General features: G+C 44.2%; 1 protein-coding gene across 2 annotated transcripts in view; it reads left to right on the top strand.

The window, feature by feature from the left end:
- Positions 1-26,468, top strand: part of UBA5 (ubiquitin like modifier activating enzyme 5) — a 33,455-nt gene extending 6,987 nt beyond the window's left edge. Inside the window, exons 3-12 of one of the 2 annotated variants that reach the window (XM_073678107.1) lie at positions 3,986-4,075; positions 7,836-7,945; positions 10,101-10,187; positions 10,647-10,731; positions 15,897-16,001; positions 16,906-17,033; positions 17,903-18,038; positions 18,976-19,054; positions 21,280-21,386; positions 26,256-26,468. In XM_073678107.1, the coding sequence (XP_073534208.1) occupies positions 3,986-4,075; positions 7,836-7,945; positions 10,101-10,187; positions 10,647-10,731; positions 15,897-16,001; positions 16,906-17,033; positions 17,903-18,038; positions 18,976-19,054; positions 21,280-21,386; positions 26,256-26,333 (1,005 nt within the window). In that variant the 3' untranslated portion in view covers positions 26,334-26,468. The remainder of the gene's footprint in view (positions 1-3,985; positions 4,076-7,835; positions 7,946-10,100; positions 10,188-10,646; positions 10,732-15,896; positions 16,002-16,905; positions 17,034-17,902; positions 18,039-18,975; positions 19,055-21,279; positions 21,387-26,255) is intronic. The other variant, XM_073678108.1, reaches the window with a different exon arrangement.
- The last annotated feature ends 451 nt before the right edge of the window (positions 26,469-26,919 follow it).

Below are 26,919 nucleotides of genomic sequence, written 5' to 3'. Positions count from 1 at the left end.
TTGTCCCAAAAAGGGACGGCTCTCTCCATCCAATCCTGGACCTCAAGCGTCTGAACCGACGAGTGCACATCCTTCACTTCAGAATGGAGTCCCTCCGCTCAGTGATTGCCTCAATGGCAGCCGAGGAGTTTCTATGCTCAGTGGACATTCAGGACTCATATCTGCACATTCCGATCTGTGCATCGCATCAGAGGTTCCTTCGTTTTGCGGTTCAGGACAGGCACTACCAATTCACAGCGCTCCCCTTCGGACGTGCCTCTGCACCAAGGGTATTCACAAAGGTAATGGCGACTGTCATGGCCATTCTGCGTGCCAGGGGGATTGTAATTATCCCTTATCTGGACGACCTGTTAATCAAGGGTCCCACCCTCAAGGCCTGGTTTCTAAGCCTTCAAATCACTCTGAACACTCTATCCCGGCTGGGCTGGATTGTCAATGTGGCCAAATTGTCCCTAATTCCATCTCCACGTCTAACCTTTCTAGGAATGTGGTTCGACGCAATCCAAGCCACGGTCTTTCTTCCAGACAAGAAGATTTGCGCCCTTCGTCGCGGGATCCGCCTTCTCAGCAACCCAGTTCCCCATTCTCTTCGTCTTTGCATGAGTGTCCTGGGGAAGATGGTTGCAGCCATGGAGGCCGTGCCTTTTGCCCAGTTCCATACATACCTGGCCTCTTCAGTTAGCCCTGCTCTCAACTTGGGGCAAGAGCCCCTCGTCACTGGATCGACCCATCATGTTGCCCCCCCCCATGTGATACGGTCTCTTGCATGGTGGATTCGTCCCTCTTCCGTCAGTCTCGGGAGGTCATTCCTGCCTCTCCTCTGGCAGGTGGTCACGACCGATGCCAGTCTTATCGGCTGGGGGGCAGTTTTCCTTCACCACACTGTGCAAGGCCGGTGGAGTTCCCGGGAAGCCTTCCTCCCAATCAGTCTCTTGGAGATGAGAGCAATTTACCTCGCTTTGCGTCACTGGCAGGATCTCCTAGTAGGAGCCCTAGTTTGCATCCAATCGGACAATGCCACGGCCGTGGCATACATAAACCATCAAGGAGGGACGCTCAGCAGGTCCGTCATGAAAGAAACCTCAAAAATCCTAGTGTGGGCCGAGAAGACAGTTCCGGCTATCTCAGCGGTACACATTCCAGGGGTGGACAACTGGGCCGCCGACTTCCTCAGTCGGTAGGGTCTGGCCTCAGGAGAGTGGTCCCTCAACCCCGAGGTGTTCCATCAGATTTGTCAGCGGTGGGGCACACCCAACGTCGACCTTATGGCGTCTCGGCAGAATCACAAAGTTCCCTCCTTTTATAGCCTGGTCTCGCGATCGGCCAGGACACTCTAGTCATGTCATGGTCACAGTTCCAGCTGCCTTATCTCTCCCCCCCCCCCCCCCCCCCCCCTCAACCTTTTTGATCCCGCGAGTCGTCAAAAAGATCAGGGCAGAAGGGGTACCTGTAATACTGGTAGCTCCGGACTGGCCCAGACAGGTCTGGTACGCAGAGTTGGTAAAACTGGTCGCTGATTCCCCCTGGAGGCTACCAGACTGCCCGGATCTTTTCTCACAGGGTCCTCTCTTCCTTCAGAGTTCTCGGTCCCTAAATTTAATGGCATAGCCGTTGAAGCCGCAGTTTTGAGGGACCTAAGGTCATCCAAGCCATGATTAGTGCTAGAAAGCCTGCCACCTCTCGCATTTATCATTGGACCTGGAAAGCCTTTTTTCGCCGTTGCGAGGAGAAACAGCTGGCTCCCATGATATTTTTTCTACCTTCCATTCTGGTCTTTCTACAGTCAGGCCTTGATGCCGGCCTCTCTGATTACCCTCAAAGGCCAAATCTCAGCACTGTTGATCCTTTTTCAGTGTAACTTGGCGTCCTGACCTCAGGTCAAAACCTTCCTCCAAGTAGTGGCTCACCTGGCACCGCCATATTGCCCCCCTGTGGATCCGTGGAACCTTAATTTTTTCTCAAGCACCCTCCAGCAATCTCCGTTCGAACCCATCCAGGACATTTCAACACCTCTTCTTTCATGGAAGGTAGCCTTTCTGGTTGCAGTTACTTCAATCAGAAGGGTTTTTGAGCTGGCAGCTCTCTCGTGTTGGTCTCCCTTTATTGTCTTCCATCAGGACAAGGCGGTCCTCAGACCGGTACCTTCCTTCCTAACGAAGGTGGTGTCCTCTTTCCACATCAATAAGGACATTGTGGTACCATCTTTCTGCCCGGCTCCAGCTCATCCGTTTGAGAAGGCTCTTCATAAGCTGGACCTTGTTAGAGCTGTACGCGTTTACCTTACAAGAACGGCTCCTTTTCGGCGTACCGACTCCTTGTTTGTCATTCCTGAGGGTTGCCGCAGGGGTCTCCCCACTTCCAAGTCGACCATCGCCCGTTGGATACGTTCGGCCATTTTGGAGGCATATCTGGTCAGAGATAGGCCTCCACCTCCGGAAGTAAAGGCCCACTCTACTCAGGCGGTGGGGGCCTCCTGGAAGGAGGCCACAACCTGGTCTTCACTTCACACCTTTACGAGGTTTAACAGAGTCCACACTTGTGCCTCGGCTGATGCCAGCCTAGGACGGAGGTTCTGCAAGCGGCGGTTGCCCACCGTCCGACCTAGTCTGTGGCTATCTACTGTTCTCCCACCCTAGGGACTGCTTTTGCACGTCCAATGGTTACCTGTGTCCCCCAATGAAGCGATAAAGAAAGAGGGATTTTTGGAATTCACTGTAAAATCTTTCTTGGAGCCTTCTTTGGGGGACACAGCACCCTCCCTGGTTTTATGCATATGTTGGGCCATTGTGCCCCTGTTGGGCATGTACATAGTTACTCTTTGTTTGGTTCCTCCTACTGCTTTGGTCACTTACTGATGAGCTTGGTGCCTGTCGGTGGGTGTATACTTCCGAGGAGGAGCTATTTTCTTTTTTCTGCCTAGTGTCGGCCTCCTAGTGACAGCAGCATACACCCATGGTTACCTGTGTCACCCAATGAAGGCTCCAAGAAAGAGATTTTACAGTGAGTACCAAAAATCCCTCTCTTATCAAAACTACCACAAGCCGCCCAATAAGCTAGTGGAATCAGGGTCTCTACCCCTATGTCGTGCTGCTCTCAGATAAGGTAGCGAAAGCCTTAATTCCCTTTAAGAATTTTACACCTATAACCTATCCTTAGGATGAAGTATCAATGTGGGATTAATGGATTGTTGACTCCTGAGAGCCAATGATCAGTAGAACTCATCAGCTGTACCCGGGCCCCTCATTGCCGCTCCCAATACAGCGCCATCTTTATTTATGCTGCTGTGCTGGGTACTGCATCTCGATCTATTGAAATAAAAGGGCAGAACTACAATATCAAACAGCTGCACAGGTGAGTATGTAATAATCAGTACCGCAGTGACGGACCCTAAGGTGTGCTGACCCCCGGTCCACCATCATGTCTGTGTCACATATTCATGTCTGATCCCATTTGTGTAACAGTTTTGATTTCCTCTGAATTTCTTTTTCAGCATATTTATTTCCTCTCCTTTTATGTCTTCATGGCCTTGGTCAATAAATCCATATATTTTCTCATTTTTCCTATTAAAGAGGTTATCCTTGCATATGATATTTTAATAATTAATGATATTAATAACCTATCCTTACAATAGGTCGTCAATATCAGATTGGTAGGGGCTCGGCACCAATCCCCCACCAATCAGTTACCTGCTCTGGTGATGACCATAAATGAACAGCGTAGTTCTCTTCAATGTGTAGAAGCCGCTGCTGGGTGCTGCCCTTCACTCCTCAAGGCAATAGGAGTTGTTCTGCAGCTCTTGGCAGCAGCTGTTACCCAGTGATGGAGCTGTGCTGCTCCTATTGTACACAGTTTACATCCGATAACTACCAGATCTGGTAACGACTGAGCGGTGGGGCGCCTGGTATCAGACCCATTTGGTTCAGACAACATTTTCAAGTATATAGTTGGATAAAGCTATAATATGAAATTATTTTTTCTGCCCTAGAAAATCCGTACATACACCGTGGCAGTAGTAGGTGTCGGTGGTGTTGGCAGCGTCACTGCAGAAATGCTAACGAGATGTGGAATTGGTAAGGTAATGCATATTTTCACCAATTTTAATAATATAGTTGTTTTCTTTTTTCAGTAATGCATATCAATCAACAAGGTTTTTTTTAAAGCACACCTGTCGGCAGGATTGTGCTTAGTAAACCACATACACTGTCAGGTAGGCGTCGTTATGCTGAGTAAAATGATACCTGATGATGATTATAAAAGAATCACTGGACGGGTTTTATCAACAAGGTATCATTTTATTCATCATAACACGCCCACCTGACTTATTATTATTATTATGCCATTTTATTCCATGGCGCTTTACATGTGAAAAAGGGGTATACATACAAAAACAATTACAATGATATTTAATGAAACGTGATGGCGACTGGTACACGAAGAGCGAGGACCCTGCCTGCAAAGGCTCACAGTCTACAAAGGATGGGTGAGGATACAGTAGGTGAGGGTAGAGCTGGTCGTGCAGCGGTATGGTGGAGCGAGGGTTTCTGCAGGTTGTAGGCTTGTTGGAAGAGCTGGGTCTTCAGGTTCCTTTTGAAGGTTTCCACGGTAAGCGAGAGTCTGATATGTTGGGGTAGAGAGTTCCAGAGTATGGGGGATGCATGGGAGAAATCTTGTATGTGATTGTGGGAAGAGGAGACAAGAGGGGCATAGAGCAGGAGATCTTGTGAGGATCCGAGGTTGCATGCAGGTATGTACCGGGAGACTAGGTCACAGATATATGGAGGAGACAGGTTGTGGATGGCTTTGTATGCTGTGGTTAGGCAGGTTAGACAGAGAGGAGAGGCCGGGGAATAGCGTGGGGACAGGTGGATTAGTCGGGCAGCAGAGTTTAGGATAGATGGAGGGGTGCGAGAGTGTTAAAAGGGAGGCCACAGAGCAGGAGGTTGCAGTAGTCGAGGCGGGAGATGATGAGGGCGTGCACTAGTGTTTTTGCAGATTCGGGGTTGAGGAATGTGCGGATCCGGGAAATATTTTTGAGTTGGAGTCGGCAGGAAGTGGAAAGGGCTTGGATATGTGGATTGAAGGAGAAATCAGAGTCAAGGGTTACCCTAAGGCAGCGAGCTTGCGGGACTGGGGAGAGTGAACAGCTATTCACGTTGATAGATAGGTCAAATGGGGGGGAGGGGGGGTTAATGGGAAGGTGGAAAGATGATGAATTCAGTTTATCCATGTTAAGTTTTAGAAATCTGGTAGAGAAGATGGATGAAATAGCGGACTGACATTGTGGGATTTTGGTTAGTAAGGAGGAGATGTCGGGTTCGGAGAGGTAGATCTGTGTGTCATCAGCATAGAGGTGATACTGAAAGCCGTGAGACTCTAAGAGCTGTCCCAGGCCAAAGGTGTAGATGGAGAAGAGCAGGGATCCTAGAATTGAGGGACACACAGGGGATGGGCCACTGTGTCACAGGCTTAGGAGAAAGTAGTTTTGCTTGGATTTGGCGATTAGTAGGTCGTTGGTGACTTTAGTCAGGGCAGTTTCAGTAGAATGGTGCAGCCGGAAGCCAGATTGGAGGAGGTCAAAGAGAGAGCAGGAGGAGATGTGGGAGGACAGTTCAAAATGAACATGTTGTTCCAGTAGTTTTGATGCATAGGGGAGAAGTGATGTGGGGCGGTAGCTTGTCAGAGAGGATGGGTCAACGGAGGGCTTTTTGAGGATGGGTGTGATCGAGGCATGTTTGAAGCATGAGGGGAAGACACCAGTTGTTAGTGAAAGGTTGAAAAGGTGGGTTAGGGTTGAGATGAAGATGGTGGTAAGGCTGGTGATGAGGTGGGACTTGATTGTGTCAAGTTCACAGGTGGTGAGGTGTGATTTGAAGAGTAAAGAGGAAAGTTTATCTTCTGTAATGGTGTAGAAGCTGGTTTTGGAGGAGTAGGATTGAATGGGTCTGAGGAGGGGCTGGGGTTTTTTAGGCAAAAGCTTTGTCTGATGGTGTCAAACTTCTGCTTGAAGAATGAGGCAAAGTCTTCAGCTGAGAGGAGAGGGAAGAGGAGCTGGGCGGGCTGAGGAGAGAATTGAAAGTGTTTAAATAGCTGTTTAGGGTTGTGAGACAGGGAGGATATGCGAGATGAGAAGTAGGTTTGTTTTGCTGCAGTGAGTGTGGACTTGAAGGTAGTGAGGGACTGTTTGAATGTGATGAAATGCTCGTTGGAGTGGGACCTTTTCCATTTCCACTCGGCAACCCTGGAGGCCCGTCGCAGTTCTTTAGTTAGGCTGGTCTGCCAGGGTTGCCTGTTGATTGTGCGAGCTTTGGTATGTGTGAAGGGGGCGACCGAATTGAGAGCTGCAGCTGTTGTGGTGTTACATGACGCAGATGTTGCTGCCGCTTTATATAAGGAACTGATGTCTGTAAGAGGGAATAGGGATTCAGAGAGTAAGTGTAGGTCAAAGTGTTTAAGATTTCTGTGAGGGTATGCAAGTTTGTGGACTAGGGATTGTTGCCCTGGAGAGGTGAGGGTAGAGAATGTAAGTAGGTTGTGGTCAGAAAGAGGGAGGGGTGAGTTAGAGAGGTTAGACAGGGAACAGAGGCGGGTGAAGATGAGGTCCAGAGTGTGGCCATCTTTGTGAGCGGCTGCGGAAGACCATTGGGTAAGGCCAAAGGAGGAAGCGAGGGATAGAAGCTGAGAGGGAAGTGTCTATGTGGATGTTGAAGTCACCCTTGATAGTGGGGATGTCAGCGGAAAGGAAATGAAGTGGTCTAAGAAGGTTGTGGCTGGTCCTGGGGGACGGTAAATGACAGCCGGTTGGAGTGGTAGTAGATGCACACATAGTGCACCTCAAAAGAGGGGAGAATAACGGAGGGTGGTAGTGGGATTTGGGTGAAGGAGCAGTTATCTGGCAGGAGAAAACCTACTCCTCCACCATGCTGTGTATGTGGTTTACTAAGCACAATCCTGCTGACAGGTGCACTTTAAACTTGTCATGAGTCGTATCTGGTTAATATGACTTTTATCATAATAACATTTATTTATTTTGGGCCTCTAGCACTAGAGTTCATTTTTATAACCCTGAGGGTCAGAGTGTTTTGGCACCACCATTGTAATAAAAAAATAAATAAATACAGGACTGGGTTTACACCGCATTGTGTTCTGCGACCTTCTTGAGAATTTTTCTTATGCATCTCCATGTCTTATAAGATTCAATGTAGATATATGTTCCGTTGGCATTTGCTAATAACCTTCTTCACCATACATCATAGTGGGTGGGGTACAACTAGTAGAATCGCTCCTGGAGCAAGATCTTGGCGAACCTGTAGATTAGGCTAATGCGGAATAACAAAATAGAAAATTCCCTTAAAAATAAAGCAAATGAACCGGGGCTGTAGACTTTAGAGACATGGACACACAGTAATCTAACCTTGATATAAAGCAGTACATGACGTCCTCTCAGACACTAGCAGTTTAAATCTCACATCTGTTTTTTTAGAAAAGTTCAAGGAAAGGCAACACATTTAGAAGGGGCCTTTATACAAGGGTTAATTTCCAGAGGTGTCTTATGTTGGCCGAGTTCTGTTTTCAGTTGTGGAAAGGGTATTCCATCTCATAGTGATGATGTATGATTGGTGGGGTCTGACCTCTGGGACCCCCACTGATCCTGAGAAGAAAGGCTTTTTCTTTCTAAGCAGAATGTCCGGATCCGTGGGGATTGCAGAGGTCATGACCCGGTCATCATAAAGTGCTGGATATTGGATCTATATGGCATCATTATATTGGATGGGAATAATAACGGCTTCTGGGATTCTACATGTGGGTGATTACACACCAGTCTTGTTTCTCTCTAGCTGCTGCTCTTTGATTATGATAAGGTGGAGCTGGCGAATATGAACAGACTCTTCTTCCAGCCGCACCAAGCTGGGCTGAGCAAAGTTGAGGCAGCGGAGCACACACTGAGGTAGGAGCTTTTTCCAGGATTCACATTGGAAGGGTTATCTGCGACTTATTTTTTATACAATGTCCCTTGGAACTAACAGTAAGGTGGTTGCTACCTGCACTGATCGCTGCCGGCACTGAATGGTCACTGACCACTCCTGCCGGCAATTCAGTGGTTTCCGCTGACGTCACTTCAACAGAGCAATCTTTGAAAAGAGGAAAGGCGACACTTTCTGTCCCATAAAAACATATATTTTTTTAACAAGCATTAAAAAATGGTTGCAGGAGAAAGCTGGATGCAAGAGATAGACGACGGCCGTTTCGCACATAATGTTGCTTCTACGGGTCCAACCAAACAGAATACCAAATTTTTGTACCCCACATTTGACCACCCTCACTCTGACTACTCAGATACTACAACCTGTATGGGATAAACTCCCTCGATCTGATTTATCTCTGATCCTGACTGTTACATCAGTCCCACTCCTGAGGCCTTAACTTATACACCGCGTGCAGAATTATTAGGCAAATACATATTTTGATCACTTCGATACTTTTTATACATGTTGTCCTACTCCAAGCTGCATAGGCTTGAGAGCCAACTACCAATTAAGTAAATCTGGTGATGTGCATCTCTGTAATAAGGAGGGGTGTTGGGTAATGACATCAACACCCTATATAAGGTGTGCTTAATTATTAGGCAACTTCCTTTCCTTTGGCAAAATGGGTCAGAAGAGAGATTTGACGGGCTCTGAAAAGTCCAAATTGTGAGATGTCTTGCAGAGGGATGCAGCAGTCTTGAAATTTCCAACCTTTTGAAGCGTGATCACCGAACAATCAAGCGTTTCATGGCAAATAGCCAACAGGGTCGCAAGAAGCGTGTTGGCCAAAAAAGGCTCAAAATAACTGCCCATGAATTGAGGAAAATCAAGCGTGAAGCTGCCAAGATGCCATTCGCCACCAGTTTTGCCATATTTCAGAGCTGCAATGTTACTTGAGTATCAAAAAGCACAAGGTGTGCGATACTCAGGGACATGGCCAAGGTAAGGAAGGCTGAAAAACGACCACCTCTGAACAAGAAACATAAGATAAAACGTCAAGAATGGGCCAAGAAATATCTTAAGACTGATTTTTCTAAGGTTTTATGGACTGATGAAATGAGGGTGACTCTTGATGGGCCAGATGGATGGGCCAGAGGCTGGATCAATAAAGGACAGAGAGCTCCACTCAGACTCAGACGCCAGCAAGGTGGAGGTGGGGTACTGGTATGGGCTGGTATCCTCAAAGATGAACTTGTGGGACCTTTTCGGGTTGAGGATGGAGTGAAGCTCAACTCCCAGACCTACTGTCAGTTTCTGGAAGACAACTTCTTCAAGCAGTGGTACAGGAAGAAGCCGGTATTGTTCAAGAAAAACATGATTTTCATGCAGGACAATGCTCCATCACATGCATCCAACTACTCCACAGCGTGGCTGGCCAGTAAAGGTTTAAAAGAAGAAAAAATAATGACATGGCCCCCTTGTTCACCTGATCTGAACTCCATAGAGAACCTATGGTCCATCATAAAATGTGAGATCTACAGGGAGGGAAAACAGTACACCTCTCGTAACAGTGTCTGGGGGGCTGTGGTGGCTGCTGCACGCAATGTTGATCGAAAACAGATCAAGCAAACTGACAGAATCTATGGATGGAAGGCTGTTGAGAGTCATCATAAAGAAAGGCGGCTATACTGATCACTAATTTTTTTGTTTTTGCATGTCAGAAATGTTTATTTCTAAATTTTGTGCACTGATATTGATTTACCTGGTGAAAATAAACAAGTGAGATGGGATTATATTTGGTTTTTATTAAGTTGCCTAATAATTCTGCACAGTTATAGTTACCTGCACAAACAGATATTCTCCTAAAATAGCCAAATCTAAAAAAAAACCACTCCAACTTCCTAAAATATTAAGGTTGGATATTTGAGTCTTTTGGGTTGATTGAGAACATAGTTGTTGATCAATAATAAAAATAATCCTCTAAAATACAACTTGCCTAATAATTCTACACACAGTGTAGTTACCTCTGATTTACATTTTCATCCTGAGCCATTAAAAAGTTACCAAACTGCAGAGGCAAAGAAGAGCTCTGTGCACACAGTAATTTCCTGATATATGCTTCTTTTCTTTTTGCAGGAGTATAAATCCTGACGTCCAGTTTGAAGTCCATAACTATAATATCACCACAATAGACAATTTTCAACACTTCATGGATAGAATAAGGTAAATTGTTCTTATCAAATTCATATACCGCGCTGAGCAATTTCCTTCAGCCCTACAGACTTTAAATGTAGCGGCGGCATTCGAGCGCCGCCGCCTCTGCACTCATACTAATATTCCCTCATCGTGCAGTGAAGAAGAAACAGGGCACTTGGGGTCCCGTTCTAGTAATCTGGGGGACCACCAATGATTATAAATTTCTTCACTACAATCATAAGCCCAAATTTATTAACAAAGTTTTACATTTTTAAATTCAACATTAAAAAGTTTTGCAACTTGGCAAAAGATTAGTATTTCATTCATTGTGGATGTAGAACGTGCGGAGGTACTGTATAATCTTGCAGTGGTGGAGATTCAGAGTTACACGGTTAAAGCTCACAATAAAAGCTGTTACAAATATGTTTCAAATCAACTTTTTCATGATTGTTTTACGTTCTTAACTTTTTTTTTCCCTACTATTAGCAAAGGTGGATTAAAGGAAGGAGAACCAGTGGACCTTGTACTTAGCTGTGTTGACAACTTTGAAGCACGTATGGCAATTAACACTGTATGTAGAATTTCTAATTTTTACATTTGGCTCCAATCACTGCTGTTAGAAAATTAGATTCTCTGGTCTAAGACAGCAGCTTTCTAATAGAGCCCGTCTAAACTTTAGCAAACACTTTATCATTGTTGCTCCAGTGCATCTACCATTAAAAAATTAAGAAAACTTGCAAATAGTCTTGATTTAAAATATCCAAATATTTTGTGTCCAAGACTTTGTTCACACAGATTTATTTTTTTGCGGTATAAGCTAAAGCTGCTTCTGGAAGTTTTGAGAAATTTTCTCTTTTTCTGAAGTTGTCTTAAAGGGAACCTGTCAGCAGGCTTAAGCACTATAAAGTAAAGGTATGGCCATAATGGCGATATTACACTGATTAAATTGAGACCTTTGTTGAAGGAATCCGATCAGTGGTTCTTTTTTAATCATGGTTTTAAGTTGTCTTTTGATGATGTCTTCTGTGCATGGGGCGGGCCTGGGGGTGTGTGGGTCTGTGTTCTGGCCCCTCTGCCTCCTGTGTTTCTACCACGTCTGGTCTACAGGAAAATGGCGCTGCTGTTGGCTCATGCGCAAATTGAGATCTCAGATCTTGATCTGCACGTTCGCCGACTCTGGCGCGATTTTATTGAATACCAGATGTGGATTCTCATACTGTGAAATTTCAAAACGGAGTCAGGTCGCTGAATAATCAGTGACCTGTAGAAACACAGGAGGCAGGCGGAGGGGCTAGAGCAGAAGACCCAACCCTCCCTGGCCTACCCCAATGCACAGACGAAGTCATTGAAAGAAAACTTAAATCCATGATTAAAAAAGAACCACTGATCGGATTCCCTCAACAAAGGTACCAATGTAATCCGTGTAATAGTGCCATTATGGCCCTATGTTTACTTTATAGTGCTTAGTCCTGCAGACCAGTTCCCTTTTAAATACCGTATTTTTCTGACTATAAGACACACCCCAGGTTTAGACAGCAGAAAATAGGAAAAACATTTTTTCCTATTAAAACTTCTCTGGTGGGGTAAAGTGGAGGGGTCATTATCACTAATTTTAATGTACAGTGATATGAAAAAGTTTGGGCACCCCTATTAATCTTAAGCTTAATGTTTTATAGAAATTGGTGTTTTTGCAACAGCTATTTCAGTTTGATATATGTAATAACTGTTGGACACAGTAATGTTTCTGCCTTGAATGAGGTTTATTGTACTAACAGAAAATGTTCAATCTGCATTCAAACAAAATTTGACAGGTGCATAAGTATGGGCACCTCACCAGAAAAGTGACATTAATATTTAGTAGATCCTCCTTTTGCAAAAATAACAGCCTCTAGTCGCTTCCTGTAGCTTTTAATGATTTCCTGGATCCTGGATGAAGGTATTTTTGACCATTCCTCTTTACAAAACAATTCCAGTTCAGTTAAGTTTGATGGTCGCCGAGCATGGACAGCCTCTTCAAATTATCCCACAGATGTTCAATGATATTCAGGTCTGGGGACTGGGATGGCCATTCCAGAACATTGTAATTGTTCCTCTGCATGAATGCCTGAGTAGATTTGGAGCGGTGTTTTGGATCATTGTCTTGCTGAAAGATCCATCCCCTGCGTAACTTCAACTTTGTCACTGATTCTTGAACATTATTGTCAAGAATCTGCTGATACTGAGTGGAATCCATGAGTCCCTCAACTTTAACAAGATTCCCGGTGCCGGCATTGGCCACACAGCCCCAAAGCATGATGGAACCTCCACCAAATTTTACTGTGGGTAGCAAGTGTTTTTCTTGGAATGCTGTGTATTTTTGCTGCCATGCATAATGCCTTTTTGTATGACCAAACAACTCAATCTTGGTTTCATCAGTCCACAGGACCTTCTTCCAAAAAGAAATTGGCTTCTCCAAATGTGCTTTTGCATACCTCAGCCGACTGTTTGTGGCGTGCTTGCGGAAACTGCTTCTTTCGCATCACTCTCCCATACAGCTTCTCCTTCTGCAATGTGCGTTGTATAGTTGACCGATGCACAGTGACACCATCTGCAGCAAGTTGATGCTGCAGCTCTCTGGAGGTGGTCTGAGGATTGTCCTTGACTGATCTCACCATTCTTCTCTGCCTTTCTGATGTTTTTCTTGGCCTGCCACTTCTGGCCTTAACAAGAACTGTCCCTGTGTTCTTCCATTTCTTTACTATGTTCCTCACAGTGGAAACTGACAGGTTAAATCTCTGAGACAGCTTTTTGTATCCTTCCCCTGAACAACTATGTTGACTAATCTTTGTTTTCAGATCATTTGACAGTTGTTTTGAGGAGCCCATGATGCCACTCTTCAGAGGAGATTCAAACAGGAGAACAACTTGCAAGTGGCCACTTTAAGTAGCTTTTCTCATGATTGCATACACCTGGCTATGAAGTTCAAAGCTCAGTGAGGTTACAAAACCAAAAAAAGTGCTTTAGTAAGTCAGTAAAAAGTAGGTAGGAGTATTTAAAACAAGAAAATAAGGGTGCCCATACTTATGCACCTGTCAAATTTTGTTTGAATGCAGATTGCACATTTTCTGTTAGTACAATAAACCTCATTTCAAGGCAGAAACATTACTGTGTCCAACAGTTATTACATATATCAAACTGAAATAACTGTTGCAAAAACACCAATTTTTTTTATAAAACATTAAGCTTAAGATTAATAGGGGTGCCCAAACTTTTTCATATAACTGTACTAGGGTAGAATAGAGAGGTAATCTGTTGCTAGTGTCTCTCTGCAGTGTTGCAGTGGGCTCTGCTACATGTGCATGTACACACACACTTTACCACATTCTGCAGTTCCTGATCAGGACCTGTACGGAGGTTGCAGCCAAAGAACATTTGCAGGACCTTCCACTTGATTAAAGGGGTATTCTCATCTCCAAGATCCTATCCCAATATGTAGTAGGTGTAATAATACTAATCTTACCAAATACCTCCACTTAGAAATGTAGTATAGTTTTTTTTAGATTTGCTATGTCTTTCCTCATGTACTGGCACTGCAGGACCTTGGATATCCATGGTTACGACCACTAGCAACTAGCTAACTGTCACTTAAATCAGTGGATGTAATAAAGTCCTGCAATGCCCCGCACATGAGGAAAGAGAGATAGCTAGTCAGAAAAACGATACTACATTTCTATTTGGATGTATTTGCTAATATTATTATTATTCCTAATACATAATTTCACATCTAATCAGTCACATGACCTGAAAGATCCTGGAATTACTGTTGCAGAAGGTCCTGCTGCTGCTCAACTCCTGCAGCCTCCTTTCCCGCCGGTAAGCTTCCTCTCCTGCTCTGCACCGATCACCTAGATTAGTACAGAGCAGGAGGAGAGAGAGCAGCTCTGTGTGACTGGAGAGGACGCGGTGCCAGCGTTCTCCATCGCCTGAAGCTGCCTCCGGACTATAAGACGCACACACTTTTTAACAAGTGTTTTTCTTGTTAAAAAATGCGTCTTATAGTACGAAAAATACGGTAAGATTTTACGGTAAGATTTTTTTTTTTTCTCTATAGATTTTTTTTTTTTTTGTTCTGCAGCCTTTTGATTTAACAGTGCCTAGTTTACAGTGAATTCCAACAGTAATCGCTATAGAGAAGCGGCTTTCAAAACCTCTTCAGATAAAAACACTCAAGCTCCTTATTCCCTTCACGCCGCATCCCTTTTCCGTTTTTGTTTTCATTTTTTGCTCCCCTTCTTCCCAGAGCCATAGCCTTTTTATTTTTCGGTCAGTATGGCCGTGTGAGGGCTCATTTTTTTGCAGGACGAGTTGTACTTTTGAACGCCACCATTGGTTTTTACCATAACGTGTACTGGAAAACGGGAAAAAAAATCCAAGTGCAGTCAAATTGCAAAAAAAAGTGCAAATCTACAATTTTTTTTTTTTTTTATCATGTTCACTAAATGCTAAAACTGAGATGCCATTATTATTCTCCAGGTCATTACAAGTTTGTAGACACCAAACATGTATAGGTTCTTTTTTTATTTGAGTGGTGAAAAAAAAATACAAAGTTTGTTTAAAAAAAAAACAAAACGCCATTTTCCGAGACCTGTAGCGTCTCCATTTTTAGGGATCTAGGGCTGGGTGAGGAGTTATTTTTTGAGTGCCGAGTTGACGTTTTTATTGATACCATTTTGGTTCAGATACTATCTGTTATTGCATTTTATTGCAATGCTGCGGCGACAAAAAAACGTAATTCTGGCGTTTAGATTTTTTTTATTGTTACGCCATTTACCGATATAGTTAATTTTTTTTTTTTATATTGATCTGGCGATTCTGAACGCAGCGATACCAAATATGTGTCTATTTTTTTAGTTTGTTTTATTTTGAATAGGGTGAAAGGGGGGTGGATTTAAACTTTTATTTTTTTTTATATATATTTTTTTTAAAAAAAAAAATTCTACTTTTTACTTGCTTCAATAGACTCCTTAGGAGACTTGAAACTGCGATTGTCCGATTGCCTGTGTTACTCATAGAGCTTCAGCCCTGCTATGTGTAACAAAAGTGCTCATCTTCTATGAGCGCCGACCACTGGGTGATTCTCATAGCAGATCGGCTATGACAACCAAAGGTGTCTCATCCAGACCCCGGGTTGTGAAGCCAACCCATCGGTGACCCGCAATCACGTGACGGGGTCGCCGATGGGTGGAGCCAACAACGCTCTTCCCGGAAGAGCAACTTAAATGCCGCTGTCAGTTTGACAGTGGCATTTAACTAGTTAACAGCCGCAGGTGGATCGCGATTCCACCCGTGGCTGCTGCGGGCACATGTCAGCTGTAAGAATCAGCTGACATGTGCTCGGAAAAGTGCGGGCTCTGCGCCAGAGCCCGCACCAAAGGGGGGGGACACGGCATTCAGTTTTCCACATGGTTTTAAGCATGATTTTGGAGCTGATGTGCATCACAGAACTGTTTGAACATAGCCTGAAGCTCCTATGCAGACCTGTGGTTACAGATATATCCGAGCCCTGTGCAGCCTGATTGCAGTTCTATAATCATCCAGTATGTATGAGCACGATGTTCTCCCTTCAGTTACGGAGTCTACCGTACCCAGCATAACATTCATCCCTAGTACCACTTTAAAGCGGTGCCTACATTCAATGGCTTTGTTTATTACAGCTTTGTCATGTTTTTTTCCCTAAATCTACTCTATATTTGATAGGCCTGTAATGAACTTGGACAGATCTGGATGGAGTCTGGAGTCAGTGAGAATGCGGTGTCAGGACACATTCAGCTTATTAAACCCGGAGAGACGGCCTGCTTTGCGGTATTTAATCCCAATATTTCAGTCTTGTAATCAGTTTATACACTTGTGTATCTTTTAACAAGCTGCTTACATTATTTCTATGGCTTCAAAGGAACCTGTCCTCAGATTCATGCTGCCCTATCTGCGCACACCAACATTGTCCCAATTATTTTGAAATTCTGCGACATTTCAGAGCAAAACATTTGTTAAAAAAAAACCAAAACTTGGGCACAGAAAGTGCTGGGCGGCTCCCCTTATGGTTTCTCTTATAGGTATAGCATTCAAGTATGGTGGGCAGAAAGAATCTGTCAGGATCCCTACAGCTTCCCCAGTTCATAGAATCAGAATGGTAGAGTTGGAAGGGACCTCCAGGATCATCTGGTCCACCCCCTGCTCAATGCAGGATTCACTAAATCATCTCAGACAGATATCTGTCCAGCCTCTGTTTGAAGACGTCCATTGAAGGGGAACTCACCACCTCTCGTGGCCGTCTGTTCCACTCATTAATCACCCTAACTGTCAAAAAGTTTTTTCTAATATCTAATCTGTGTCTCCTCCCATTTAGTTTCATCCCATTGCTTCTAGTCTTTCCTTGTGCAAATGAGAATAAAGATGATCCTTCTACAATGTGACAGCCCTTGAGATATTTGTAGACGGCTATTAAGTCTCCTCTCAGTCTTCTCTTTTGCAAGCTAAACATTCCCAAATCCTGTAACCGTTCCTCATAGAACATTGTTTGCAGTCTGCTCACCATTCTGGTCTCTTCTCTGAACTTGCTCCATTTGTGTTAGTACTTGAAAACACAAAACCCCATATAATACATGAATGAACCCATAGTGCCACAATCAGGCACCATGGCTCATCTTTGTACAGTTACAAGGTAGAAACATTGTATTGAATTTCATATCTGGTTCATCTTCTGCAGTGTGCTCCACCACTAGTGGTTGCTGCCAACATTGATGAAAAGACTTTGAAACGAGAAGGTGTTTGTGCGGCCAGTCTCCCTACCACGATGGGAGTTGTAGCAGGAATTCTTGTACAGAATGTACTCAAGTAAGTGCTGGGAAAAGACACCATAAAAAACGTATGACATGGTCAACCCAAAGATAGATTTCCTCAATCTGCCCCTAATACAGACCAAAATAAGCGAGATGATGGCTTGTCGATAAGGCAGCAGGACAAGTGCTAAATATCGGGAGCAAAGATTAGCAAAAAAAAATCAGAGCAGACAAGTACAAGCTTCCTTAGCTGACACTACGCCTCACACAGTCATGACATCCTAGGGACCTACTAATTGGAAAGGGTGCCCGCAGTCAAGTGCCGGCTGGGGAAGTTCACACTGCTCTGGTCTGGCCACGAAGAACAGAAGTGGACGCCAGAACTAGGTAGTCTGAATTTTTTTTCTTCATTTTGGATCGAGAAGTAAAGTATGAAGAAAAAAATAAATATAAGAACCCATTTACAGTATATGGCACATAAGGTGGTGTTGGGCATTGTACTTTTATCAAGTCATTAGGGAAGATGTATCAAAATAGATTCAATAGAAATAATGGAGTATTTACACATAGCAACATATCAAATTGATGCTAATATTTTTCAAAATGGCTTTAAAAAGTTACCGTAATTTGTTTTTGTGAATAACCCTTTATCACCTAATGAGCAGAACCCAATGATCTCACGATCAGGGCGTTGGAGCTTAAGAACAGCCCCGTCCTGGAGCAGAGATCAAGCGTGTCAATACTTCATTCAAGACACATCGGCATAGCCCCGTTGTTGGGGCTCAAGAGCGCTGATCTTGGGTTTCTTGGTGTTCCCAGTGGACTATAGTTATTCACAGCCCATATTATTGGGAAGCATATACATAAATTAGAGGATGAAATAACACCAGTTGTTTACAAGAAACCTTGATTTTTGCTTTGTAGATATTTGTTGAATTTTGGCACAGTCAGTTACTACCTAGGATACAATGCAATGCAGGACTTTTTCCCAACTATGACCATGAAGCCCAACTCCTCGTGTGATGATAGATACTGCAGGCAACAGCAGGAGGCTTACAAGGTGAGAAGAAGATCTTACTTTATCTACTAAATGTACCTTACATCGACAAGTCCAGATTCAAGATTGCTTTAACACAGATGATGGTGGGAAAGAGAGGTCTAAATGGTTTCCTATGATTTGATGGTCTCCACAGTGGAAGTTCTCAGTAACAATAATCTTCTGATGTGTCATAGATATAAGTGGGAAGTTCGCAGTGTGAAATCTGCGAGCAGCGCCATAAGAGTTAAAGCTCTTTTGTTCTGAAAATCTCACAAGAATTTGTGAAATTTAATATCTATGATTAAATCACAATAGATAAGTCATTTTTTATTCACTTAAAGAGGCTATGTCACAAGGTGAGAAGTGGCCAGATTTTGCTCTTATTGTATTGCTTTTGCTCCACAGATTATTCTGTGTGGTTTTGTTTTTTTAAATCCACCATACGGTTAAGAGCTATCGGCCTTTTTATTTAGTGCTAGTTCTTATGGTTTTTACCAGGAGGGCCAAGGTCCACAGGATAATAATGCAGAGTAACCTATGGACAGTCCCCCAGAGACTGTGAGAAAGACCATAAAAATTAGCACCAGATTAAAAGGCCCATATCTCCAGAACCATACTGTAGACTTAAAAAATACAAAACCCGGTTTACTCAGGGGAGCAGCAGGAATTAAATAGGAGCATACAATTTCCACTATTGATTTGGTGACAGAACGTCTTTAAAATAGAAGTCACTATACAAAAGAAATTGTAGAGAAAGTAAAACTTTTAATATGAATAAGACAAAAACGAAGTAATTCGGGGATGTATGAACCCTTATTCAGTGAGCCTCTCTTAGTGCCGGCTTCAGACAATCTGAAGTTCACCATATTGGTAGGTTGTGCCATTACGATAAGACGTTGGTAGAAAGAAAACTGTGTTTAATGATACTATAACCAGTAATACTTGTCTCATTTCTCAGCTCCGAGAGGCTTCAGAACCAAAGCCGGAGGTGGTTGTGGTAGAAGAATCACCGGTTGTACACGAGGACAATGAATGGGGTAAGGACTGAAGCTGAATTTCCATTTCCATGCCGTGTGATTGAGAGAAACCTTATAATCACTATCTCCCATAGGAGAAATGGCTTCTGGTAAAATGTTGGCATTTTCCTTGTATACAGTGACCTCTGTATAAATTTAGAGGGATTTTGTGTTCTACTGCTGAAGTGACCAATGGGAAGCTACAGTGGTGGAGGAAATAGAAAACCTATAGAGCTTACCACAGGAACCTGCTCCACTGATGCCTTGCCTACGGTTGGTAGCAATGATGTTTTGGCTATCGGTGGCCACAGCAGTCAGGTCACTGGTGGTTGTCACATCGATGCAACAATATGGAACTGTTAACTTAAAGGGAACCTGGTTATTACCTGCAAATATAGGGGTAATCTGCAGATAAGTAGCATTACAGTGCTGTCCAGCTACCTGACTGAAAGTGCAACAACCCAGAGAAAATTTAACTTTTTTCCTCCCACGAGCCGCCAGCTTTCAGTGACTGTGGCATGCACGGAGCGGCTACACCTGGCAGTATGAATGACAGCTCTTTTTGCTCAGATGCACTGCACCGCGAACTGTTAAAGTGCCAAAGCGTGCTTACAGCCTACGCTCACAGTATAGTGAGCTGTGCACGCCACCGTGACTGAAAGCCAGCGGCTCCTGAGAGGAAACAAATGCATTTTCTCCCAGAAGCCCCACTTTCAGTAAGTCAGCCAGTCAGCATTATAACACGGTTTACCTGAAGATTAACACCATATCTGCAGGTAGATGGCGTTTCCTGAGGTGTTACCTTTAAGAGGAAGTGGTTTAGGCTGAGGTTGGAGGTGGTGTGCCGAGCTACTCTCTTATAGGACTTGCATTATGGCATTTGTAGTCAAAGCACAGGAAGACTAAGGAGCAGAAATGAGTGATGTAAACATACAAGCTGGTGCCTGCAGACCAGAAGAGCAGCAAAAATGACAATATAGATGTACTCATTGGCACTTGACTGCAATACTTATGGCAAAAAAAAGGACATGGGTTAGAGTCATGAGAACCTCTTTAATTAGCAAATAACACTCATTTTATCTTGGGAGGTAATCTTTATAGTACATTAAAAGGGCCACTGTTTTGTTACACTGACACAAACCTGACCTTGAACATTTACTAGGACATGTGCATCAAGACGCTCCACTACTGTGACCTTCAGGTAACCTATACCACATAGTGTCAGCTATCTCCAGGTCACAGCAGCCAGTCAACATCGATAAACCACTGTCATCTCCAGTATTAGATCAGATAAACAGAACGGACAGCCGTGTGAGCAGCCTCTTCTAATACTGCAGATACCAGGGGTGCTGAGGTAAGATCAGATAGACAGGGTGGACAGCCGTGTGAGCAGCCTCTTCTTACCTCAGCACCCCTGGTATCTGCAGTATTAGATCAGATAGACAGGGCGGACAGCAGTGTGAACAGCCTCTTCTTACCTCAGCACCCCTGGTATCTGCAGTATTAGATCAGATAGACAGGGCGGACAGCAGTGTGAACAGCCTCTTCTTGCTTCAGCACCCCTGGTATCTCCAGTATTAGATCAGATAGACAGGGTGGACAGCAGTGTGAGCAGCCTCTTCTTACCTCAGCACCCCTGGTATCTGCAGTATTAGATCAGATAGACAGGGCGGACAGCAGTGTGAACAGCCTCTTCTTGCTTCAGCACCCCTGGTATCTCCAGTATTAGATCAGATAGACAGGGTGGACAGCAGTGTGAGCAGCCTCTTCTTACCTCAGCACCCCTGGTATCTGCAGTATTAGATCAGATAGACAGGGCGGACAGCAGTGTGAACAGCCTCTTCTTGCTTCAGCACCCCTGGTATCTCCAGTATTAGATCAGATAGACAGGGTGGACAGCAGTGTGAGCAGCCTCTTCTTACCTCAGCATACTTGGTATCTCCAGTATTAATCAGATAGACAGGGTGGACAGCAGTGTGAGCAGCCTCTTCTTGCTTCAGCACCCCTGGTATCTCCAGTATTCGATATGAAAGACCAGGTGAACAGTAGTATGAGCAGCCGCTTCTTATCTCCGCACCCCTGGTATCTTCAGTATTAATAGCGGTTCCTAGTAGTCTCACTTTTTACAAAAAAATGGCTAATTGATTTGCTTTGTGTGATTCAATCTGTGATGCTATGCAGGTTGTGTGTTGGCTTCTCTAGGTTTTAGAAAATGCACTTTATTTATTCCTGTATATATTTTGTAGGCATCGAGCTGGTGTCTGAGGTTTCTGAAGAAGAGTTAAAAGATGCTTCTGGACCTGTCCCTGAGCTGCCAGAGGGAATTACTGTGGCATATACAATTCCTATAATGGTATGAAAATCATAGTTATCTGGCTTAAAATGTATGCAGTAAGTGGGATTCCAAAACCTATATTTTATTATGGTTTCTTTCGTTTTGGCAGTTTTAGGCACTAGTATTAAAATGGACACAGATTAAGATGAACACTTTAATGTAGGAGTCAAAAAGTCAACCAAGATCACAGCCTGACAAATGATCAGATTTTCTTGCAGACAACCTTTTAAAGGAGATCCAACATCAGGTTTTTGCTATCCCATCCCATTTATTTGTTTTTTTGTCACCTAGCATAGGTATGACGTGTATGCAATGCATTTTTAACATCATCTTTTAGATGCTGTAATTATCTATGTAATTTAAAGCTAGTTTTCAAACTAATAAAGTAATCTTATATATAGATTTATAACGTAAATGAATAGATACAATAGATGATGTCCTGTAGATGCTTAACGTCACAAGCCCCCTAAATATAAATTGGCACCCTTTAATGCCTTTTATGTGACACTAAAGGGTGTTTTTAGCCTTATTAAATCTATTACATGATTTAAAAAAAATTACCTGGGGGTCCCCCTTATTTTTAATAACCAGCCAAGGTAAAACAGCTGAGGGCTTTTATTATTAGGCTGGGAAGGTCCCTGGTTATTGGGCCCTCCCCAGCCTAGAAATACATGAGATGTGCCAATTCTGGCGCTTGGCCCGGCTCTTCCTGATTACCCTGGTGCGTTTGCAATTGGGGTAATGGTTTATGGGGTTAATGTCGGCTTTGTAATGCCAGCTGGCATCAATCCCTGGTGTTAGTAATAGAGAGGTGTCTATCAGACACCCCTCCCATTACTAACCCAGTATGTTAAAAGAAATAAAACACATTTTGTTTTAAAAAAAACACCCCTTTCTTCCCCGACTCTATCCTGTTTCATCAAATCACTAATAAAAAGATAAAAAAATCCAGTCCAGGGATTCTGGCGTAGCCAATGGAATCCGAAATAGTCCACAAATGGGAACCTGAAAGACATAAAGAGAGGTCAAGAAATAAAAACAAGAAACACTCTCTCATTCACCAATTTATTATTAAAAAACTCCGCAGCTCCGACGTAATGCATGGCGTTCCCACGATTCTGTACTGCAAGCTATGGAGCACCCTGCTGAGAATGAAGCTTGGTGGGTCGCTCCCGGTCATGTCTCCTGCTCGATGAGGTCAGTAACGTCATCGCTCGTGAGACAACCAGGAGTGACCTATGCTTGCAGTACAGAAGCAAAGTTTCTGATTTCCACGAGACCCGACGTCTCTGAACAGCGGTGACCTCAGAAACGACACCGCTCATCCGAGTCACACTGGCCTCTGAGACTGTGCCACAGAGGCGTAGGAGTGCAGTGCAATGCTTTCTCTCATTGCAGTCCTCCAGTGTGAGCGAGTCCTTAAAGAGAAAGTGCCATCAAAAATTTTTTTTGCAACAATTGAAAAAATGTAAAGTATTTAATGTTTAATTTTTTTTATAAATATGATCATTTATTTTTAATGAAGTAAAATATGAAAAATAATTTTAAACACTAGGGGGAGCAGCTGCTGAAATTTGCCATGAAAACCTAGTGTACACCTAGCTCACATTACACTGCAGTCAATGTGTTTGGGGTCTGCTCTCCTCCCCTTCTGGGTGTCTGCAACAAGATAAGAAAGGATGAAGTGTAGGATCAGTGTGGAGCCATTTTATTGGTGACTTCCAGTGATACTGACAAGTACAGTGTCACCGAGGACGGACGGCAGCACCGAATCTGTTAGATGTATCATAAACTGGGGTTAGATACGTGGAGTGTATCACGTGCTTGATTAGATACGCATAGAGTAACACACGCTGGGATTAGATGGAGTTTATCACATGATGGGATTAGATATTGAGCTCAGCGGAGTATTACACAGGATGGGATTGGATACACAGAATCTAATGTATGCAAGATGTGACCCCACTCCGTCCACTTCTATGGGAGCAGTGGTGTAATGTGTGACCCTCCTCAGTCTACTTCTATGGGAGCAGTGGTGTAATGTGTGACCCTCCTCAGTCTACTTCTATGGGAGCAGTGGTGTAATGTGTGACCCTCCTGTCTACTCCTATGGGAGTAGTAATGTAGTGGATGAAGCGAGGTCACACATTACACCACTGCTACCATAGAAGTGGACAGAGGAGGGTCACACTTTACACCACTGCTCCCATAGAAGTGGACGGAGCGAGGTCACACTTTACACCACTGCTCCCATAGATGTGGACGGAGGAGGGTCACACTTTACACCACTGCTCCCATAGATGTGGACGGAGGAGGGTCACACTTTACACCACTGCTCCCATAGATGTGGACGGAGGAGGGTCACACTTTACACCACTGCTCCCATAGAAGTGGATGGAGGAGGGTCACACATTACTCCACTGCTCCCATAGAAGTGGACGGAGCGGGGTCACACTTTACACCACTGCTCCCATAGATGTGGACGGAGGAGGGTCACACTTTACACCACTGCTCCCATAGATGTGGACGGAGGAGGGTCACACTTTACACCACTGCTCCCATAGAAGTGGATGGAGGAGGGTCACACATTACTCCACTGCTCCCATAGAAGTGGACGGAGTGGGGTCACACTTTACACCACTGCTCCCATAGATGTGGACGGAGGAGGGTCACACATTACACCACTGCTCCCATAGATGTGGACGGAGGAGGGTCACACATTACACCACTGCTCCCATAGATGTGGACGGAGGAGGGTCACACTTTACACCACTGCTCCCATAGATGTGGACGGAGGAGGGTCACACTTTACACCACTGCTCCCATAGAAGTGGATGGAGGAGGGTCACACATTACTCCACTGCTCCCATAGAAGTGGACGGAGCGGGGTCACACTTTACACCACTGCTCCCATAGATGTGGACGGAGGAGGGTCACACTTTACACCACTGCTCCCATAGATGTGGACGGAGGAGGGTCACACTTTACACCACTGCTCCCATAGAAGTGGATGGAGGAGGGTCACACTTTACACCACTGCTCCCATAGATGTGGACGGAGGAGGGTCACACTTTACACCACTGCCCCCATAGAAGTGGACGGAGGAGGGTCACACTTTACACCACTGCTCCCATAGAAATGTGTAACCCTGCTCTATCCACTTTTATGGAGAAGTGGTGTAATAGAATAAACGTCCTGTAGATATATAATTTCACAAGCCCCTACATAAAATAAACTTGCAACCTTTAGTGCTTTTCATGTGGCACTAAAGGGTATTTACCCTAATAAATAAATGAAAAAAAAAAAACCATGTGGGGTTCCCCACTAGTTTTGGTAACCAGCAAGGTAAAGCAGACAGCTGCAGGCATATATATTCTGGCTGGGAAGGTCCCTGGTCTTTGGGCCCTTTCCAGCCTAAAAATACAAGCCCGCAGCCGCCCCAGAATTGGTGCATCACATTAGATACGCAATGTTGGCTTTGCCCGCCTCTTCCCGATTGCCCTGGTGCAGTGGCAATTGGGCTAATGATAGTTGGGGTTGATGACAGCTGTGAATTGTCAAAAATCACATTGACATCAAGCCCTGAGGTTAGTAATGGAGAGGTATCTATCAGACACCCCCATTACTAACCCACTAATGAAAAAAATAAAGACAGAAAAATAAATTTTACTTGAATAAAGACTCCCCGACACTTTCCTTGCTTCACCAATTTATTTAAAATAAAAGCAAAAAACATGCAGGTCCGATCTAGTCCATGGCATTCCCACGACGATTCCTGAATCCAGCGTCCAAAGGCTATGGAGCCTTGTTCAGAGAACGACGCTCCATAGACTGTAGCAGCCACCACTCCGGGTCCCGCTGCGCTCCACGAGACCCGGCGGCTGTGATGAGTAGTGAGCTCAGTAACTATACCACTCCTCAAAGTCGCCGAGTCCTCTGTATAATGGCCCCATATAGCGCCCCATAGTCCAATCGCCCCATATATTGCATCCCAATATATGGGCCTTCCATCCTGGGATATTCCCCCATCCTGTGTATATGGCCCCCATATATTCAATGCAAAGAAGAAAAAAAAAAACGCTTCTACTCCATTTCCACACGCTGCCCCGCAGCGCTGTGTCTTCTGGCTGAGATCACCGTTCCCCGCCGCTGCAGATACTTACCCCGGACCTCCGCTCCCAACACCTTGTCTCCCCGGCAGCTCCTGACATCGCAGGCACTGACTGAGCAGTGCATGCGATAATAGGGGAAAGTGGAGCTCGCAGCATACACAGTGAGTGGGCGCCACAAAGATGGCCGCGATCTCCTCCCACAGCTATGACCTCGACAGCCCAGGTCGCAGCAAAGAGGCAGGAGGAGCGGGCTCAATGCTAGAGATGTGGCTGGATGGTAAGCGCATTCTCTTATGCCCTGGACCTGTCCTGCATGGAGATTTACACACCCCCCAAATGAAAAGGACAACCCCCAGTGGCTGAAATAAAAAAAAAAATTAAAGCGTTACATTTACTTTTGTATTAAAAATAATTGATTATGTAATCAATAATTATTAGTACAAAATTAAAAATCGCAGCACCTTCCCTTTACCCTGAGGGTTGTGTATAATATTACTCAGTGTGATTTACTAGTCTCATGTGTGGATTTCTTTTACCATTTGTGATATCTTGTGAGATCGACTATTGTTTGGTTTAGGTTAGTAGAAAACCTTCCACCATGTAGCTCGTGTTTGTTCATCTTATTATCTCTGATCACCCAACGCACTGCAAACTCAATACCGCAGTGTAGGGCAATTTTGGTTGGGTTCGGATGAAAAAAAACTAAAAATGCCAAATTTAAAACTTGTCCCCCTGCCCCCCCAAGCAGAAAACATTCCTGCTCTTTCTATTCCAGAAACCCTCATCAGGAGCTACAGTGGAGGACACAGATCAGAGTCTGGAGGACCTCATGGCCCAAATGAAAAGCATGTAATATCGGCTGCCGGTTATCATTCCCATGTGTCCTGGTGGAATCTATTCATATAGTTCTTGGCTCTTCTCACGTCACACTACTTGGTCCTATGTACTTACATTGTACTAATAAATTGCTCAGCATTATTTAAATACATTTAGTCTCTCGTTCCTTATTATTTATAGGCGCTGATGCAAAGGAAATGATTAAAGTGGATTTTCAATTAATGGGTTTCCAAAATTGTTCAAGTTTTTTTTTTTTTTTATAATTTGATATTTCTAATTATTACAAATGTTAATGGACTGTTTACTAGCCTTTATTTTTATAGATTTGATGATAAATGTATGATTGCTGGGGCCAAACACTAGCCGCATTAACATCGTGCTGTCATGGGGGTGCGTCATTCTATGCACCCATCAGCAATCCTGTGACATGATCGTGGGCTGTAACGGCAGCCGGGGGGGCTACTGAAGACGTCCGTGTATGTCATCTCATAGCTCCGCTGAAGCCCTGCCTGTGGCTGGGCTTCAAATGACTGGGAGATCTTTATTATATACAGCAATACTGTCACTCTGTGTTTAACAAGTAAATCGTTATTTCGCAATTA

The sequence above is a fragment of the Phyllobates terribilis genome, unplaced genomic scaffold (genome assembly GCF_046119375.1).
Source record: "Phyllobates terribilis strain yellow unplaced genomic scaffold, ASM4611937v1 Scaffold_4__5_contigs__length_816908805, whole genome shotgun sequence".
In the NCBI taxonomy this organism is placed as follows: Eukaryota; Metazoa; Chordata; class Amphibia; order Anura; family Dendrobatidae; genus Phyllobates; species Phyllobates terribilis.
The sequence above is the reverse complement of the archived record's forward strand: the minus strand, read 5'-3'. Positions and strand labels throughout refer to the sequence as shown.